Source organism: Trachinotus anak, unplaced genomic scaffold (assembly GCF_046630095.1).
Source record: "Trachinotus anak isolate AG129_WGS33_773 ecotype Australia unplaced genomic scaffold, CSIRO_AGI_Tana_v1 ptg000011l, whole genome shotgun sequence".
Lineage (NCBI taxonomy): Eukaryota > Metazoa > Chordata > Actinopteri > Carangiformes > Carangidae > Trachinotus > Trachinotus anak.
The window spans coordinates 1,344,640-1,364,678 of record NW_027273862.1 but is presented as its reverse complement, the minus strand read 5'-3'; the positions used below and the strand labels follow the sequence as shown (position 1 = coordinate 1,364,678).

Below are 20,039 nucleotides of genomic sequence, written 5' to 3'. Positions count from 1 at the left end.
TATAAACTAACAAAAGAGACTAACTGACATTTCTGCTTTTGCTCCTTTGTAGAGCTGTGTGCATTGCATTGATTCACTCAGCCCCTCCTTGCCCCTCACAGACACACACAGCTGCTACATGAATGTGCTGGGATTGTGCTCACCACTGGTCAGTCAAAAAATGTTATCAACTCCCCATAAATAGAATCTATTTCTGTGTGAAACACTCTGCCATTGTTATAGCAATGCCTCACAGAGTAAGCACTGCTGGCTTTTAAAGGGAATGAAAGATGGAGCTCTGATTGGTGGTGCACATTACACCCAAAACACTCCCATGAATAATTAAGAGATTAAGTGCAACCCTTTTGACCCACGCAGCAACTCTTTTTTCCACTGTTAAAATAGCAAAAGTGATTTGGACATGCCCTAAATTTACCATCGAAAAAATCAAACTAGAGCCTTTAAAGTCTTTTGTGAATTGATCCTGTAAACCTACAGTAATTTGTCACTGTAAATAAAGAACAAATTGTAATCAGGTTTCTTTCATTCGGCATCCAGGAATGGGGCCAAATACAGTGGTGCTCCACTGACTCACTGCCAGTTCCAGGTTTAATTTTGGGGAGGTGTTTCTAAAATTATGCATTAGACATAAAGAATATTTCTATTTCAACCAAGAGCCAGAACAGGATGATTCACAATATATATGAGACACTGACAACTGTTCAAAATGGAACAGAATATTTCTTAAATGATTTACTTGTGCCTATTTTAATGGGTGACCATTTGTTGAACAGCTCAGTGGCTGCTTGCAGTTATAACAGCTGTTGAAAACAGCAAGAGAACAAACAGCTGTGCTTGTGAATGCGACTTTATCTATTTTTCACAAAATTGTCAACAAATACCTAGCTGTTATCTCTGAAGTCTTGTTGGACTTAACAAGGTCCAAGCGCAGTCTGACAGGCACTGTGCACAATGCATTGTGGTTGCTGGAGTCCTTTCCACTTTAGAGACATTGAGAAATCTACTTATCTTCAACTTATCTTCAGTTTTCTCTGGCCTTAAGGCACCAATGTCAAAAATAACTGCACGTGTCTAGTTTCTTGGTGTCACCTTTGTGTTTGGGTGGATGACTCAGACTCTGCAATCTTTACCATTGCAAATGGCCATTGTCCATCATGATATGTAATTCATGAAATGGCAGAGCAGATCAGGAACAATGGTATGCCACTGGTCCCATCTGTGTGCTGCTGTAAGCCTTCCTTTTCACAATGTTCCTGACCATCAATTTTCTCTTTTGGCTCATCTATCGCCACATACACAGTCTACCTTGCCAACCAATCTCAAACAGTTTATGTATGGGCAGTCACATCTTTTTGAAATAAGATAACAGCCTCTTGCACACCCACCATTGCCTTTCTCATTACAGCTATAATCATCTCCGGTCTTTCTTACTGCTGGGCTAGGGTCTGTGCCATGTTTGCAAATGCTACTGTGGTTAAACACTTATACTCATTGATCAAAGTAAGGTCACAATCAGTCAAAAAAAAGAAATATTATATGTTCAGTTATTTTACATCACAAGTACAAGTGTCCAAATGTTGCATGCATCATTTCCGACTGTGTGCTAAGTTCTAAGATGAATCATATCAACTGCAGGAGACATACCAAGTGTAACAGTTCTTTGAAGGAATATTCTGTCCGATGCTGTAATGAGTGCCTTTGTCATCATAGCAGCCACACTGGTTCACACACTTCATGGTGTCTTCATCAAAGTAGGGCTGAGTTGGGGGACATTGAGGATAGCAGCCTGCAAAACCATTATGACAATATGAGTATAGCAAAATGAAAAAAATGCTTCATATAGCACTTTTATCCAAAGCACTTTACAATTTGAACCTGAACTGCTGCAGGACTGAGTGGTATTTGTCCCTCTCTCAACCATTAACACACATTAATGGTACCATTAGTACCATTAGTAAACCACCAATCCAATGATCAGTGACCTTCTCTACCTTCTGCCCCACCAAAGAGTCCTTTCAGCATTTCAGAAAAATAGTTCCCATTCTTAGGGTAAAAACAAACCTAAACAAGAACTGTTGGGTTGATATTTATGGCAAATAATCTGTCTAATGTACCTTCCAGGGAGGTAATGAGGTTGGAACAGTTTCCTGATGGATTTCTACATGTCTTCATGCAGTCAGCTCCACAAGGCTTATAGTGCCACTCACAACCCCCGGGTGAGTTATAGTAGTCACAGAAAACAGCTACGAGACAAAATAAACACTTGTTAGGTGCTGTTAAAAAGTCGGGGTGTCACTTAATTAGACAAATAAATTCAAACCTTGTGGATAAAGGTACAATTCCTGGTTTTGTTTTTAGCAAGCAAGAGTGCCCCTACATTCTCAAACCCTGTCACTCAGATGGTCCCGGTGTGATGGTGGACAAACTTACGGCACAGCTTTGGAGTTCGCCATTTAACGCAGGCCCCAGCTTCATTACAAGCTTTGGCATAGGCAGCCACAGCAATGCAGAGACACTCACAGTCCCCACCAGTGTCACAAGCGCAAGAGTCTCTCACACAAGAATCAAAGTATGGACCAGGGTCAACCTTGAATAAACAATAATGTGTTGTTAAAAAGGCTGAGAGTAACAAAAATGTTAGTAGTGGTAGCAGCAGCAGTGTCACTGGAAGCAGTTGCCACCAGTAGAAATATTGGGGTGAAGGTGGTGCCAGAAAGTCAGGGCTCACCAAAATCATAAGGAATCACCAGATAATAACCAGACCAAATACTTGACAGTCAGACAAGTTGTTATTAAGATATCTTGCTCTCTTCCCATGACAGTGAAGGGGTAATACTTCTATATGTGTATATATGTGACAATGTTTGTTATCACCATAGTTACCTGTGAGTGACAGATTTGGAAGGTGACACTAGTGATGATGCTACACTGTTTCTGGGACCAGGCTGCACGGTAGCGGTTGGAGGCACAGGGATCACTGATCAGTTCGGCGCTGGGGCAGCTGGATGAAACCCTCCAACTGTTACCAAATTCTACCACATCTGCCACTGTCTCCTGGGAGCGTGTGGTGAAGTCATTCTTACTGTTACCATCATAGTTTCCACACAGACCGCAGACTTTACCCTGAGAAGGAGGAACAGAATTTACTGCTGTATGATAGGACTGATACACAGTAAGGCACCTTTTTTTTCCACTGAATGTCCTTTAGGTTTGGCATTTTCATTTTAGTTTGAACCTAATAAAGTGCTAACACTGTTGTGTGTAATATTCACCAACCCATGGCAACTGTGCCCTTTGTCACATACAACTTTATAATTGGCATGTTTACAAAAAAGAGCTGCTGATTACAAATTGCAAACTGCAAATAACATAACAAATATTATTTAAGATGAAGTTTTCCCTAAGTGCCAGGAAAACATCAAAACAACCGCCATCATAGTCCCAACTTGTAAAATTGCTTTGCTGTGGGGTATGCTGTGTGTGACCAAGCAGTAAAATATTTTGTCATGTCTCAAATGTATTCTCCTGTCAGCTCTTTTGTCTAGAAAAAACATCCTGCTCTGAGGATTAACTGATGAGAATGTCTGACACTCAACCAGACTGTAAACCAAAATAATGAGCCAAAAAAGGCTGAAAAGCTCAGTGGGGTTGTTGAGTTCGGTGACAATTCGGTGACATTGCTCAATCAAAAATACTGACTAACACAAGTGGATTTGTCAAACAAAATGTCCTGATGTGTGTGTGAAGTTTATCATTATTCTGGCAATAGGACTGAAAACAACTGATTTAACCAATAACTAAATCTTCTGTGAAAGCTATCACAATCGAGATATGCAGAATTGATTGTTACCTGGAACTCTGGGCTGAGTTTAATGAAAAGACTGGTCCTCTGGTCCCACATGAGCACAAGTCCTGGCTTGATCGTTACCACCAGGTAAATACCCATCTTGTGCACCTGAGAAGGCAACACTTGGCTGCTGCCCTTTACCAGCTGGAAGGTCTCATCTTTAAGCTGGAATTCATTATCCTGTTGGTATCAACATGAAATGAACATGCAGTTATTACAGCACCAGTTAAGTGAGGTGGAAAAAGTAATCACTTGGTGTATAAATAATTTCTTTTTTTTTTTCTTTAGTTTTCACCTGAAAAGTTAAACGCTGTAGCGTGAATGGGAACTCCCACCATTGCTTCACCATTGATACAAATTGACTACATGGCAATATGAAGGCTGAATTTCACTAGTAGTGTCACTGAATGTGAATGTTTACTCACGCTGCACATGTCCAGGATATATTTGCTATATTATGGGCATTGGCATCATAGCATGACATGATGAATGAAATTCTATCGTTATTGTTGGTCTCAGAATAAGGTAGCAGATATAGTGAAGTTTTGGTTTAGTTTCACTTTATTTCGCCGTGAGGTTTATCAATCATAAATTAATAACTGGTCCAAGTCTCAGTGATTATCATTTGATCATAATCCTTGCCTAACCTTAATGTGTTATCATCACTATTATTTTGATATTCAGATCTAGTGTTTGAGGTAGAACATGTGGGTGTATGAGTGTGTTAGGGTTGTTTACCCCCAGGAAGATCTTGATGGTCTTGGAGCAGGTGGTTCCTGTGGTTCCACATGGAACATTCTCAGTGATAATTCTGAAGCTTCCAGTGCCCTGGCTACAGTAGTCCTAAGTAAAGCATAAACACACAATCCAGTTACTGGACATCATTGTTAAAGTTACAATCCTCTATTGATACAATTACTGGCTGACATTTTTTTTGTAATAGCTATTCAATGTATTTACATTCAGTAAATATCTCTCTATATAGGAGTTTTCACAGGATCAGTAGCATTTCAGCAAAGTAACCAACTTTACTGTGTCCTGCTGTTCACACAGTGTGCAGCATAAAATCAGACAGTGGTTGTTCTTGATCAGAAGAAAACAGATAACTGACAGTTTATTTGGCTACACAGTAAACCTCTTCATTGTATGTCTGTGAAAGTAGTTACTCAAGGACCATTTACTGTTGCCATGGTGAGCAGGACTAACATCTCAAGGATTTCAACTTTAACCACGGTTCAACTGCCACTTTACCTGCAGGAGTGTGTATTCACACTGTCCACTGAAGTCAAACCTCTTGTCGTCAAAAGTCACGTAATGACCCTCGCCATAGATCCCACAAACAGCGTCACACACATTGTTGGTGCATGTGAACTTCCTTTCACTGCAGTAGCTGGGGAGACACACACCAGACACCAACTTTCAATCATGTAAACCTGCCAAGAAAAATTATGAAATTGCATTTTGTTTTTTTTGGAGGGGGTATCTTTCAAGGAACCATCAGCAAAGGTTTTTTAAATTTTAGAATTACATGAAATAAGATGAAGAAGTGGTTTCATTATGAAAAACACAATGTACCTACACTTCAGACATAATAGATCTATTTACATTATACATTTCAAATGAATGTGTATTGAGCTTCTGGCATCATTTCTTTTTTCATCTAAATGATGTTGGCTGTTTAGTTTATTTTCTTATATGTTATGTCTTGACTTATGTCTTGTCTTTTATTTCTTTTTGTTTAAGTTTAAAAATATATACATCACTAGAATGTCTCCCCTGCTTCACTGTAATGTCATATTTAGTGTGTAAATTTCCATGCAGGTACATACTACACTGATATTAATGTAAAGCACTGTACAAACCAGGTGTTGCATTCCACAGTCAGTGTCTGTCCAGGCTGGTAGACCTTTCCGTTGTGCAGACATGGACAGTTGGTCTCACTGATACAGCCTCCTACTCCGTCTGACACCAGGCCATCAGGGCACATGCAGCCTGACGTGCAGCCTGTGCTGATCTGTAGCCAACCAAAGTGGAGGGTGAATAGAGGGGGTGAGTCAAACAGGGCCTGTGCATGTCTTAACACTTGACCTCTGTGAGTGTGTGTTTGTGTGTGTGCTCAGCTGTACTTACACAAGCCATGTCCAGAGTGCTGCAGCTCTTCTGACACTCAGTCCCAGTGGCCCCAGGTTGAGCAGTGGAGCAGTCGAAGTACACCATAGGGGCAATGCATGATCCTGAGGCTGGTTAATAAATAACAAATTCACATGAGCTGTATTGCTATTATAAAGGGTCATGGGGGGTCATGTCATTCTTTTATCTTGGACACTTCATGATCTGGAGGCGAATGCATTTTTAAAGATTTACTAATTATATACTCATTATATCGTTCATAAATTGATTGCAGCAGTTAAGCGCAATAGCATTTAAACTGCTTATAGTTACACGAATTACAAGGTTTTGAGTATGTTCATATGTGGAAACCTACATGGCAGCCGTGTTCCCCCTGAGCAGCTGAGAGCTCCTTTTCTGCAGACACTGTAAGAACAAGTATAAGGGGACAGGAAAAACAGATGTTAATGGTAATGGAATTCATTATCCCTACTAACAAAATACTGTGATGATGCAGACTGGCTGCAATATCCTTTACCCAGCAAGTCCTTCAACCTGAATGACCATATAGGTAGTGTGTCCTTGCCCTATACAGCAGTGGACGCACCAGACCTCCGGTGTCATGGTTACAATAATAAACCTGCAGTAAAGCTTGTAGAACGGTCATGGTTTGGTTAGGTTTAGGATAAACCTATTGTGCCTTAGGTTAAATGAAGTACTTCCTTAAGGTTAGAAGACCTCCATTGCCATAACAACTGTGAAAGTCCCGGGTTTTGTGGATCCATCCATCGTGCCAACCTCCCACTGCTAACCTGTCTGTCTTTATGCTACGTCATCCGACTTCACACCCGTCATAATTACCATGCCCACAATAGATCACCTGTCAATAAAATGTAACTATGGCTCGTAATAAGCTGCTTGCACGTTCATTTTTATATGGGGGAAAGTCTCCTGTAAAGCTTGTCCTCTGACTGTCCCTTTGTTTTTGTTTTTTTACCAGTTGGTGCTTTAGTGATAAAATTCTTGCTGTACTGGAGCATTATTCACATGTTGGCAGAATTGGTTGTATGGAAAAAGTGTTATTCCAACTTGGGAAAATTCACACATAATCCAAGTGAGTTACTCCTATTCCTAGCTTTCTAGTCACACCAGATAAACTTAAATTCAAGCTAAGTTAGTCAGTACTTTGCTTTGCAAATCAGCTGCTTTGTATAAAGTGCAAATCAGCAAATGTTGCTAATGTTGCATCCTTCAGAGGCTGCATTTGAAGACTGATTGCATCACAGTGGTGGGCTATGCTGTCCTAGTTCAAAGGCTCCTTTAAATCTAGTCTTCTTTTTCTGGACATCGAAAGCTCCAACAGGTGGATCAATTGTGGCCCAACCTATCCCAAGATTCACTGTGCACCGATAATGAAAATAATGACAGCAAACAACACCGACAGAGAGCCAGAGGATTACACTTTGAAATGAAATCATTGGGTTTCAGCTCAGTTGAACAGCTAACAGCACAACTGTTAAAACCAAGGGCCTTAAAAAGTTGTGTTGTCAAGGTGCTAGGCGACAGGAGCGACGCTTTGTTGCTGCGACACAAAGTGGGCCAGACTGTCTCATTTCAATTCAGCCCTCGCAGTCTACCGCAACCTCCAAAAGAGGGATGCAGCTTTTATTTACTTTTCCCCATTTTAGTTAAGTCTGAATTCATTGTGTAAAATGCTCTGTAATGCCCTAAAATAGGATAAAAAAAGTCCCGTCTATGATCTCACTTTACTCCTCACTATAAAGTAGACTGTTCCCTTAGTGCCCTGCTCTGTATTTACCATGTGTTGCCATCTTTACTGACAGCCTGTCCAGCAGGAATAATGGTGTCTTTATCGTAGCAGGGACAGTTTGAACTGGACACACACTGCCCCTCCTCATTCATGTAGGTTCCCTCAGCACAGCCACAGCCGTCCACTGCGGTAAAGGGGGTCCGGCAGGAGTAGTCAGCCTGGCTCAGGGACCGGCAGGTACGACCGCAGCAGGTCATGTTGTAGCCATACACTGTTTCTGCTGGACATGATTCACTGAATTTGCCTAGTGGGAGAGAGAAGATTTGAGTTCTAGCAGGAGTGTATCTACCAGATGAGTCAGATTTGTCATGTAGGTAACTTGTTTGTTGTTGCAGAAAAGCAACAGCAGAGGATCAGAGGTTGTAAAGTCCATCCAGTCCTGCGAGTCTTAAATGGCCACTAATAACACTTGATTATGATTGATTACACAAGTAATTTGATGGTGTTTCTACCTGTTTCAAGATAGGTATAATTCAGTACTATACAGACATTTTTGTATGTACTGTGCTTTGTTTTGTGATGATTACCTCACTAAATTATTATTGTTTACTGCTGCAATAAAGCAATAATTTCATGAAATCTCATTAAATATGCTGCTGTTGATGTTGTTGTTGTTGTTCCACATGAACATGTGAACCACTGTTTGTTTAAAACTATTACCACAGTAAAACAAAAGGGTCCTTTGTGTTTTGCTCACCACAGATGGTGTCCCTCCAGCTACTGAGGTGGACTCCTGCCGTTGAACAGGCATAGACATATGAGGAGACTGCTGCACACATGCAGTCCTCGGTTTTCTCACAGTTACAGCTGTCATACATGCAGTTCTATGAGGAGACACGTGGACACATTAACGAGGGTACAGTAGTTTAGATCATTTGTCATTACAGCTTTATATGTGCAGACTTACATCTTTGTACGTGCTGGGGCTAACAACAGAGTGGCAAGGAGCAAACACTCCCTTGGGATCTGTTAGTCTGGAGCACCAATGCTGGGCATAACTCTCTGAGACACAGAAACACACACAAATTAAGTGGTTACAAAACATCATATGCCTGAAAATGGCATGGTTCTATTAATATGATACGCATTCATGTGATATGACATGACAAACATTACACGACAAGACACTGTGATGTCATATCATGAGGAGAGTCTAGCTGTACCCTTGCTGAAGCCCTGGCTGCAGGGGTGTCCAAACTGTGCTTGGATGTCGGGGCAGCTGGCTCTGGTTTTCCATGTGTTGGCGAATGCTGTGGCGGTACCCTCCACCAACCCACTGATCACTTTGAAGTCATCACTCATTTTGTTATTGAAGTTCCCACATAAACCTGTTGGATCAGATGACACATTTACACAGATGCAAACATTAATTTAACATGTGAAGTGTCACAAACTGAGACACTTTATGCCGTACTTTTTTTCTGAATTTAACTGATTGATTCAGTTGTAAATACTGATGAAACAATATTAAGCTACAAATAAAAATGTGGAGGAGACACTGACACAATAATATGAAGGCATACCAGACGTGGTTCCTTTGAGTGAAGTGTCAGCTGAAATGAAGACCTGCATGATGGGAGACAGCTGGACCATCACTTGTATGCCCACTTTGGTACTTATGAGGATGTAGAAGGAAGATGGCCTGAAGGCACTCAGCTCCGCTGTAGTAGTCAGAAGATATTGAAAAACTTTGTGTTACAGCACCTTCATTAATCAGTCAAAGGAATTTACATATTAATTCTGGGTCTCCTCAACTGTTTTAATACTGAGCTTAAAGCTTCTCTGCTTTTCACTGTTGTCTTCTGATTTTTATGTGGGTCTGTGTATCTACAACATTGATCTACCCATCCATCAGCTACACTGCTTATCCTTCTATCACAAGGCTGATGTACAGAGACAAACAACCACTCACATTCACACCTAAGGGCAATTTAGAGTCGCCAATTAACCTGCATAACTTTGGACTGTGGGGGAAGCAGTGTATCCAGAGGAAACCCCCGCCAGCTGGCCTGCAAGTTCAAAACTAGTACCATCTTCCTGTGAGGAATCAGTGCTAACCACTGCACCACCTTAAGGCATCAATACAAAATTCAAAACTCTTTAAATGTGTTAATATTTCTTTCTGCACTTGAGTAAATGGGTTAGATCCCTAGCTATTGACTCTAAACTGACTCTTTAAAAAACAAAATTAGCTGTTTTTATAGCATGCTGTGTGTTCTGTGATATGATTTGAAGTAACTCACGTGTAAACAGTGGAAGCTGAGAAAGAATCTGATTCACATAGACCTGCCCTGGCGCCTGAACTTTAACAACCTGTAAGTTTGTGGAAAGACACATTTTAGATAACATTAAACATAAATCCAACAGTAATGTCCCAATAATTCATGGATCTCGTTAGAAGCTTGAACCGTGCTTGCTGTACTGTGTTGATGAGGATTGGACAATTCTGATATTATGAGATACTGTAAGCCATCAATCACAAAACTCTGATACCACTGGCCAAACAGACTGTATTTGGGCTGGATCTGTTCATCTGTGTGTTTTCTGACTACATAATGAATAATAAATGTGTGTGTGTGTGTGTGTGTGTGTGTGTGTGTGTGTGTGTGTGTGTGTGTGTGTGCGTGCGCATGTGTATGTGTGACTGGAGCTTACCACAGAGTTGCTGTATAAGGCCAGGGTTACAGCTCTGAGGCAGGTCCTACTGTCAGCCAGACCACACTTGACCAGGTCCACCAGCACAGTGTATAAGGAGCCATTACTTTGCTACAACACACATTGGAAAACAGCTTTAGGACACACTCAAATATCTCATGTAGCACATTCATGACATCACATTATGCTGTGTGATGTGCAGATCAATCCATGCTACTACCTTCGTCAGAACGTAGGAGCAGTCCCCGTGGAAGGTGTAGACTTTTCCATCAAAGGTGTTTACATGAGCTCCTCCCTCCACAGAGCAGGTTCCTGGGCAGTTCTCCTCCGTACACTGCCATCGACCATTCTCACACAAACTGTCAGCACACACATGTATAATGATGAGTAAGTTACACTACTACATTAATATCAACATGATTATGCAACAATGTTTTGAATTAAAGGAAAAAATATTTTGTCTTGGCTCACTGCATTGTTTGCTGTCAGAACGTGTTGATAAGGAGGAAGAGGGTTAAACAGGCAGATCAGACTGATATGTAATGATAGATCCTCTCTTTATTTTGAATTTATGTCACATAAAACATATCAAGGTATAAAATGAGGAAATGCCGCTTCCATATTAGTATTATCTGTCCATGACAACAGCCTCAGCCAACAATCTGTTGCATGTTGGAAGCATGGAGATTATTTCATGCAAACTTTAAATTAATGGCAGAAAAATATTCACTCCCTGCTAAACATAAGGCTATATCAATTTTTCAATTGTAACAACACACAGGGAATAAACAGACTTACTGTATGTTACAGGAAATTCTACAATATACTTAGTTTCTCCTATGCCTGATACCTGCACCTACCACCAAGTTCCCAGGAAGGACCCACCTCTCTCCCTGTTACACCCTTAACACACATTAACAAAGGGAAAAAGCAGGGAGTGGGCTACAGCTGAGTAAAGTTTGCCTTCATTTGCTTTTACTTAGCCAGTTCTTGGAACATGGGGAACCAGAGGAGACAAGAATCCTGGAATCCTAGTAGACTGTATATAATAATAATAATAATAATAATAATAATAATAATAATATTTTAGCATAGTAAGTCTGCAAGCGCTAGTCCTTACACAGCGGTTTCAGTCAGGTCCAGACCTAGACCAGAGGACAGTTGGCCTAGTTTCAGCCAAAACTCATTAATATACTAACAATGTGGTGAATGCATTTAACTGCAGTTTACTGAATAGTTTACAAGACACAAAACAAACAAAAAGAAACAAACAAACATTCAAAAATTCTCTGAGGGCATATAGATGAGGACTGAACACAATGTTGTGAAGCAATTTATGTATTTATTCCCTTATGGCTGTTAAAATGAATTATACCTTGGAGGAATCCACATTAAATGTATCCACAACTTTAGTGACCATGGAGGAAGTGTGGGAATACAGATCGTACAACAAAATGAGTGGGTTTATCTTAAAGTGAACATTCACTGTATTTGTGTAAATAGATGAAATTGTGACATATTAATGATTTGAACAGACTCTAAATATGAGCAGATTTTAATACAAGAATAAAAACGGTTGTAGTGACATATTTTAAAAATGTCTTTAGCCCATCCCAAAACTGTGTCCTTAAATGAAGTCCTCCACCCCTTTTAGTATCGCACACACAAGCTACAAATCAAATTTTTGGGATAATGAGTCTTGTTTTCATGCACACATCATAAAAGATTAAATAAACTGGAAAGATATGAACACGTATTTGAGTCATTATCAAAAATTTTATCTTATCAATATTTGGTCATTTGAGTAAACAAAATGTTGAAGTAAAAAACTTCAGTGAGAAAATCTAAACTAATTCTTGTTCAAGAGCACCTATAGGATTAGGATTTTTATTTTTATTTTTATTTGGTGCCTCACTAAAGGCACACTAGTTCTCATCTTGGAAGTAGTGGGCGACAGGAGAATGGTGGCGAAGCTATCATCCCTGTTTGAGAACACCTCCCACCCCATGCAGGACACTCTGACAGCACTGAGCAGCTCCTTCAGTGACAGGCTGCTGCACCCACGGTGTGTGACGGAGAGATACCGCAAGTCTTTCCTTCCAGCCGCTGTCAGACTTTACAACAAACACTGTGCTCAGTAACCACACACACACACCAGAAACTGACAACTCACTCACCACCATAACAACCTAACGCATCTGTGCCATATCCCACGAACGCTGCTACTGTTGTTGTAAATATGTAATTTTTTGTATCTATATATTTTGTATATTATTATATTGTTATTATTTATCGTTCTAAATATTTGTTATTGCAGTTTCTGCAGCCTTCCTTTTCTCTGCACTGCCACTTTGCTGCTGTAACACTGTGAATTTCCCCACTGTGGGACTAATAAAGGTGATCTTATCTTATCTTATCTTATCTTACCAGGATCTGCAGTTGTATGAGTAGGTCTCTCCTGATTTGTAGACTTTGTTGCTGTGTAGACATGGACACTGATCCAGTGCAATACAGCCAGTTTTAGTGATGTCATCAAAGATCGTTCCTGGAGAGGAGAGGAGAGATTATATTTACTTGTTTAATGTCTGTGTATGGGACATGGGTCGGACTGCATTCGGCATATACAGTATAAAATTGTGTAGATACCAGCAGGGCAGCTGCAGCCATCATGGCAGTGGTTGTCACACGTCTGGCTGGCCTGAGGGGTGGAGCAGCTGTCAGGACATGAACTGGTACACTCCAAGAACTCCATGTTGTATGGACACGTCTTGTCTGTGGAGACAAACACTTTAATGTTACTCTAACAGTGACAATCAAACAATTCTGCAAAAGATGAGACAAATGACTCTGGGACCTGTCTGTAATTCAGAGCTAGAACATTAATGTGAACTGCATATACATTTAGTCATCTTTAGGTATTAGCACCTTACAGCAAAAAGTTGCATTCCTCCATTGTTGTGGATTGCCACCTGCATGGACACACTGTCTGGAGAACTCTGAGATGGTTTTGCAGAGAATGGAGTTGTCATTGGCTTCAGAGTTACACATATCCACTGTACAGGCTTTTCTGAAGGATTCCACATCCAGAAGGTTTTGGCAGCTGCTGAATGAAGCACTGGAGAAAATCTGGTCACAGAATTGCTGAAAAACGAACAAACAAAAAAATAAAAATAAAAACATAATCAGACAAACAGTCATAAAGATAAACAACCTCTACATATAAAGATGATTTGAAAATGCAAGTGAAGGCAGGATAATGTTTGGTGAGCTGGAGAAGAGCTGTGCAACGTGTGTTAGATTTGATGAACTACTACTTTGAAAACACTTCTGCCTTCAGTTTCACAGTGGTGAAATGTAATGTCATTACATTATGTTCTCACTGGGATCTTCCCCACTGCACTGAGTGTGTTGATAGTGATGTTACAAATATTCCACCTACAGAGTTCAGATTTTTTAATCACCTCTGCCAGACAAATGGACAAACACATCTCTTGTTATCTGGAGAGACTCTGGATTATGGGCACTGACTGAACTGACAACATAATTAAAAGCCACCGAGCAGTGTTATGTCTTCAGGGCAAACTGGAGGCTGCAGTGAATCACTAAAACAGCTGTTAACACTAACACTACAACAACAGTATAAAAACAGTTTAGATACACATACACAGCCAGTTCTGCTTTTCATAAGTAAATCAAATAGAGCTGTTGGAATTGTTATTACTTTGTTGATGAAGTGTTGAACTGCTACTTTGGGATAGGTGTAACGACTGATTGGTCAGCAGAATTTATCACAGTTAAAAACGTCGTCCAGCAGTAATAAGTGAATTATGGAAAAAAAAGATCAATATATAGAACTACCCAAACATTTAACAACCAAATATAAAAGTAACTATTAAATATTACTATTTTGCATGGAGTGTTGCGCTAAGCCAAAGTACTCTTTTCAATCCTGGCACAGACAAGATAGTAAATAGGGCATCTCATCCTTCACGCACATGAATTCATGAGATGTTTAATGTACAAATGTGTGGAGTATGATAAAGAGTGAAGAGTTACCTCATTACCACAGCTGTCGATGGGCGTTAGCTCAGGCTCCTCACAGCTCTCTGTTGGCCCGTTCACCTTGTAGGTGTCAGCATAGTCTGTCACAGACAGCAGAGCTCCTGCAGCACAGCAGAGTCAATCACACAACAGTGGTCACTGTGATCATTTAGCACTCAGCAGTTGCAGTTTATACCCCTTTTTCAGTCATTTTGCAATAAACTGCAATTTCAAGTCAGTGTTTGCTATTTTTAAATGTTGTAGTGCAGAATTTCTTTTGTTTGGTTAAAGTAAAAAAACTACTCTGCAGTAGTGACTAGCTCCAGGTACTTGAACCTTGCTTGTGTTTTGTACCCTAAGGTCAAAACCTTAGGCAGCTGCATAAATTAAAGGGTTAGTTTAATATTAGTTTAGGTAAGTAGTTGGAAAGAGTTTGCTGAGTATAATGTAGGTTGAACTTAGTGTATATTTGTTTTGCTTGTTATAGTACAATGCTACAAACATTTTCTAACAATGCAGGGTTTGTGAATGTGTAAAATAATTGCAAATTACTGGAAGAATAGTTGCACTATCAAGATGTTGTAAAGTTACTAAAGAGAGCAATATTTAACATGTTTTTCACTCAGTAAAAATGTCTCAAAAATGTTCAAATGCATTTATGGAGATTTGATTTCTACCCGTCAGCAGAACCAATGAAGTCTTTTTGATTACTGACAAAACATCTTCATACTAATACTAAATACTAAACATAAATACTAAACACACATACTAAATTAATCCTGAACTGACTTCCTGTTTCTCAATAATGATTTGCATGAATTTAAAGAGGTTTAAAGAAAAAAAACATGACCTCTTTAGTGGGAACATAAGGCCCATAAATAATAGATCTATATTTATATAAACAAACGAAGCATGCCTCACCATATTACTAGTGTCAATGTGAAATTAGTTATTTGGAAACATGATTACAAGCTACAGTAAATTATCCCTCCATGATACTGAAAAGGATCTTACCATCTCTCATGAAATCGTTGGATATGCTGTCAAAATTTCCACACAGTCCACAGGTCTGGTTCTGGTATTTGGGATCTATTTCAATCTGTGAACACATACAAAACATACAGTAGTTATTGGTAAGATCAAGAATAGGTAATTATAAATAAAAGTTTGAAATATGTCATTTTTTCTGCGTGATCCATTTGCACTGTTTCTGAGATTACATGTAATGCTGCGTATCAACTGTAAGTGTGACTACTGCCTAATGCCATCAATTGCCATAATTCCTGAAGATGCAAAATCTACACAACAACATGATATATTTAAATGCTCATACCTCAGTAGTCATAATTAAATGTATTTAGAGTGCTCATGGTAAAAAGGAACATTTGAATGTATTACTCCAGGCGCAAGGAGTTGACACCTCCATATAAGCAGCCCCAACTCTTTATTTAAAGAGTGGTAGTAATCAGTGGCAATAATGTTTGTCTTTTAGTCTCAGTCTTCTATTAAAAATAGATCAAAGCATGGACAAACCATCACAGCCATACATCAAGTGTGGCTGCAGTCACTAGTTTGATTGGGACAAACTACACTGTATGTTTTCATCAGACTTATCAAATATGCCAGCTAAGTGCAGCATTGTGTCTCTTGTATATGGTTTTGAAAGCTTTGGGATAACAATAGAGTTCTGTGGCAGAGAGGGATAAGCTCAATCAGACTGTGGCAACACAGACAATACTTCTTATAAAGATAAGGTCATTGTTGGTTTTGCTCTTTTCATGATAAGATAACATCAGCCTTTTCCTTTAAATGAGTAAAACAGCTTGAGACTGAGTGTGTTTGTACACATATACATACATAACAAGCACATTGAGGAACAGGCTGATGCAGGTTATAGAGCAACCGATCCTGCTGAGTTGTTTACAGCACGGTCACAATGTGTAACTTTGTCACTGTGTTTACAGCATGAAAATACACATGAATACAAAATGAGGACAGACGTGTGTGAAAGTGAGAGGGTGTGGTTCATACATCCAGTGAGTCATCCTTGTTCCAGATAGCTATGATTCCCAGCTTAGCTTCAACAGTGATACTAGAAGTGGTTTCCTTGATGGTCACCCCGGGTGTAACGGCTGGCAAAGACACCCTGCAGCAAACACAAAGAGCAATAATAATAGTGCCCTCTGTGAATGACAATGAAAATTTGTAAAATGACAGAAAGTCATTAAGCTCAGGGGGAAGAGAGCAACTGAGGGAAGTGGCTAAACACTGCAGTCATCTCAGGCAGTCTCCAGTCTTCCCAGAGTCATACATTAGCTCCGACAAGATGAATAAAATCTCGATATCTTTGTCTTTTCTTACTGCCATTTGCTATTGCATGCAGCGTATAGTTGATTTATCAGAACTTTGTTAAAATGCCAAGCCAAAACTGGAAATGAAGGACGTGCAATGATCTAGCTAACATTAGCTAAACTGTAACTTAAGGCAAAATTTGGAGACTAGCCAACATTAGCGTTCATCAGTAGATACTTGACACAATCTAATTCAGACACTCTGAAATGAAAATAAAGTGTATTACACAAGCTAGATAGTTAGCTAAGGCAACATTTACCTACAGTACCTCGATTAGCTTGTGCAAAGAAGGGGCGTAGAGGCGCTAGCTAGCTACTGATGGGAGTAAAGTGGGCAGAGGAGACGTTCGGGGGGGGGGTTAATACACCCCGAATACCCCCCATAATTTGAACCCTAATACTCACTTTTTTTTACACTTCATTGGAGCACTGAGGGTTTTTAACTGACTCAGGTCTGCAAGGGCTTGACCTGTATGACGGCCTGTCATAGTTTATTGGTTACTGTGGCAGTGAATAACCAAATATCTGCATCATAATGCAATTGTGCAGTTATTTTACTTTTAAACACTAATGAGGGAATATCAAATCACATTTTATTTTTATTCATATTGGCAAGGCTATTGCAAAATCTTTCCATGTGACTCCATGGCAACTGCAGAAGTACCCCGTGGGGTATCCAATTGGGAATCACTGATATGATTACTGTAATGTACATGTAAACAATTTAAGCAATAATCACTGAGGTAAAAGGAGTAACAAAGAAAAAAAACATGAGTGTCACAATGACTAATATTTATCTATTAAAGCCCAATAACAACTGAAAACTTGAAACTGAAAACTGAAAACTGAAAATAACAATCTGTGACTGCTGAGGGTGGTGCTTCTGTCTAATTTTTCCACAAAGACGTATATCACCAAAATTATTTGAACAATATTGTAATCATGTTGGGTAAAAATTCAACACAGCAGCTTCAAGTAAATGTCTCAACAAATTGTGTATATTGGAGTTAAAGAACTAAGACACCCTCTGCTTTAAAAAAGATTCAAGAATCTAAAATACTGAAGGCCTTCAAAAATGTTGGCAGTAATGAAGTGAAAATTGTTTATAAATGGGCTAAAGAATCTTAACTCAAGATCCACTAACTAGAAAGAGATAGGCAGACCATGAGATGTGGTTGAAAACTCTGAAAAATGCTGTCTTTTGTTTTGTTTTTGTCAAACTAGTGTTCTCAAGTTGAAGAACAAACTTTTCAAGCTCAGCTGAACTTACGGCTTGTCATTGACAATCACTGAGCTGCCAGAGAGCTCCACCACAGAACCTTCCAGCTTCATGATGATGCTGCTGATGGTGGGGATGTTGTTGACTGTCTTGCGCCTCATCTGGATGTTGAAATTTTCAAAGCTGCCCTCACACTGCGAGGCCAGGACATGGTTACAGGTGGAGGCCAGTTGGAAGAAATCTCCGTCAAAAGTCTTCCAGTGATAGTGTCCCCAAGTTGTGCACACTCGGCTAATGTGAGATGCATTAGCTATAACAGAATAAACATGTTGAAATATAATTTTGAACAAACACAAAGAGTTCCAAAAATCAATTTTTAGGCATTTGCACAGTTACCTGAACTCAGCCTCAGTGTGTTTGGTGAGGGAGTGATGGTTACTGTAGTAAAGAGAAGAAATAATCTTTTTTTATTTTAGAGAAAAAATATGTATCAGATATTATGTATCACCTTGTTCAGACAGTTCATTGAAGCTAAATGATACATACACTAAGTGACATCATCAATCAATATGCCATAGTCTATTCAATCACATTATCTATTGTAGATGTCTCATGCTGTATATATTCAGTATCTTTGGAAATATCTTCTGTAGGGTTTAAACAACACTTGGTAGTATGAGCATGAGTTTGTGTGTTATTGTTGAATTTTAATCAGCTGTAATATTTAAACTTAAGATTAAAATTTAGAAGTCAAAGTAGGTAGGTTGTTTATATAGAACAATACCTCTGAAGTTTCTTATGATAATTTACTGACAAATACAAAGGAAATGTAGAAGTTATCCAAATAAGATATAACATCTAAATTCAAATGAATTAAGCATCTTTTCTTCACCACACATGAAAATTAACTTCTGCTAAAAGAACAGCATCTAGTCATCTTCTCTATGACCCCCTCCACCATCTTATAGTTTTTTAGGATTGAGTGTGAAGCTGTAAGCAGTGCATCACTCACCAGTCTGAGTGAGTGAGTCGACCAGCAGCATCAGGTAGATGAGCCATAATGTGCAGTGGATTCCTGTAGTCCCCATGTTGGTCCTGAGGACTGACCCAGTATGAGAGGTCTCACCTGGAGGAAGAATCCCTTTATAACCTGCTGGTCAAGGTGGAGCTACACAGGTTCCGTCAGGTGAGTGAGAGAGAGGGAGAGAGAGAGAGAGAGAGAGAGAGACTGTGTGTGTATAAGGCAGTTCCACTACTCATCCCTCCTTCACCCTACATATTTTCAGTGTGGTTGGCCTGTGACATTTACATGTTAAATAAATACCTGACACTGTGTACAAGGTTATTGCTACCTGATGAACTACAGATCACTTATGAGCTGTGATCTTTTTTCTTATCAATACAAAAACCTCTGGTAGCAGAAATCAGTGATTCAATAATTTCAACATGACATGATGACTTAAAAGTGCTTGTCTACATTCACTTAGTTAAAGGTGAAAAAAAGGCCCTGTTTCTTTGTTCAGTATTGAAAATAATCAATGCTGACTTAAAAACTAGTTTCAGTTTTTAACCAAAACCACCACCTCCTGTAACTTTAACCAGCTGTTTTGGTAACTTAAACCGAACAGATCCTGGGACGTAAGACATTGAGCCCTGTTCATCTGTACTTTGCCTTTAACTATAACCATTTGAAAGAAGATTAGTAACAATATGCATAAATCTGTTTAAAATATGCAAAATATGTGGCTATACATTGCAAAACAAAAAATTTTGATTTCACATATTCTATCAATTGATAGACAAATTTGATTTTCTTTCTTTAAAAGTGCAAACAATCACAAAAATAAGGTTAACATTCATTTAACATTCTAAATATCAGATTTACATGGGGCAATGTTTTATTTATCTATCTACCTGTGTTTGTCTGTATGTTTTATTGTTTGTTTGTTTGTCAGGAGAACGAAGTAGCAAATCAATTTGCATCAA

At 39.3% G+C, this 20,039-nt stretch overlaps 2 protein-coding genes across 2 annotated transcripts in view; both read right to left on the bottom strand.

The window, feature by feature from the left end:
* The window catches only part of LOC139627452 (mucin-5AC-like), a 41,341-nt gene extending 22,154 nt beyond the window's left edge, over positions 1–19,187 (bottom strand). Inside the window, exons 1-27 of the mRNA XM_071488217.1 lie at positions 19,066–19,187; positions 18,450–18,491; positions 18,105–18,363; positions 16,515–16,629; positions 15,498–15,582; positions 14,499–14,605; positions 13,373–13,583; positions 13,089–13,214; positions 12,870–12,987; positions 10,663–10,801; positions 10,443–10,553; positions 10,031–10,100; positions 9,311–9,448; positions 8,951–9,115; positions 8,695–8,789; positions 8,485–8,611; positions 7,776–8,031; positions 6,333–6,382; positions 5,978–6,087; positions 5,710–5,861; positions 5,099–5,237; positions 4,586–4,690; positions 3,851–4,027; positions 2,884–3,123; positions 2,431–2,587; positions 2,115–2,243; positions 1,645–1,786 (exon numbers count right to left, since the gene is read on the bottom strand). Coding sequence (XP_071344318.1) covers positions 1,645–1,786; positions 2,115–2,243; positions 2,431–2,587; positions 2,884–3,123; positions 3,851–4,027; positions 4,586–4,690; positions 5,099–5,237; positions 5,710–5,861; positions 5,978–6,087; positions 6,333–6,382; positions 7,776–8,031; positions 8,485–8,611; positions 8,695–8,789; positions 8,951–9,115; positions 9,311–9,448; positions 10,031–10,100; positions 10,443–10,553; positions 10,663–10,801; positions 12,870–12,987; positions 13,089–13,214; positions 13,373–13,583; positions 14,499–14,605; positions 15,498–15,582; positions 16,515–16,629; positions 18,105–18,363; positions 18,450–18,491; positions 19,066–19,141 — 3,641 coding nt within the window. The 5' untranslated portion in view covers positions 19,142–19,187. The remainder of the gene's footprint in view (positions 1–1,644; positions 1,787–2,114; positions 2,244–2,430; positions 2,588–2,883; positions 3,124–3,850; positions 4,028–4,585; positions 4,691–5,098; positions 5,238–5,709; positions 5,862–5,977; positions 6,088–6,332; positions 6,383–7,775; positions 8,032–8,484; positions 8,612–8,694; positions 8,790–8,950; positions 9,116–9,310; positions 9,449–10,030; positions 10,101–10,442; positions 10,554–10,662; positions 10,802–12,869; positions 12,988–13,088; positions 13,215–13,372; positions 13,584–14,498; positions 14,606–15,497; positions 15,583–16,514; positions 16,630–18,104; positions 18,364–18,449; positions 18,492–19,065) is intronic.
* LOC139628022 (mucin-5AC-like) overlaps positions 1–20,039 on the bottom strand; it is a 117,364-nt gene that overhangs the window by 31,324 nt on the left and 66,001 nt on the right. The window lies entirely within an intron of this gene.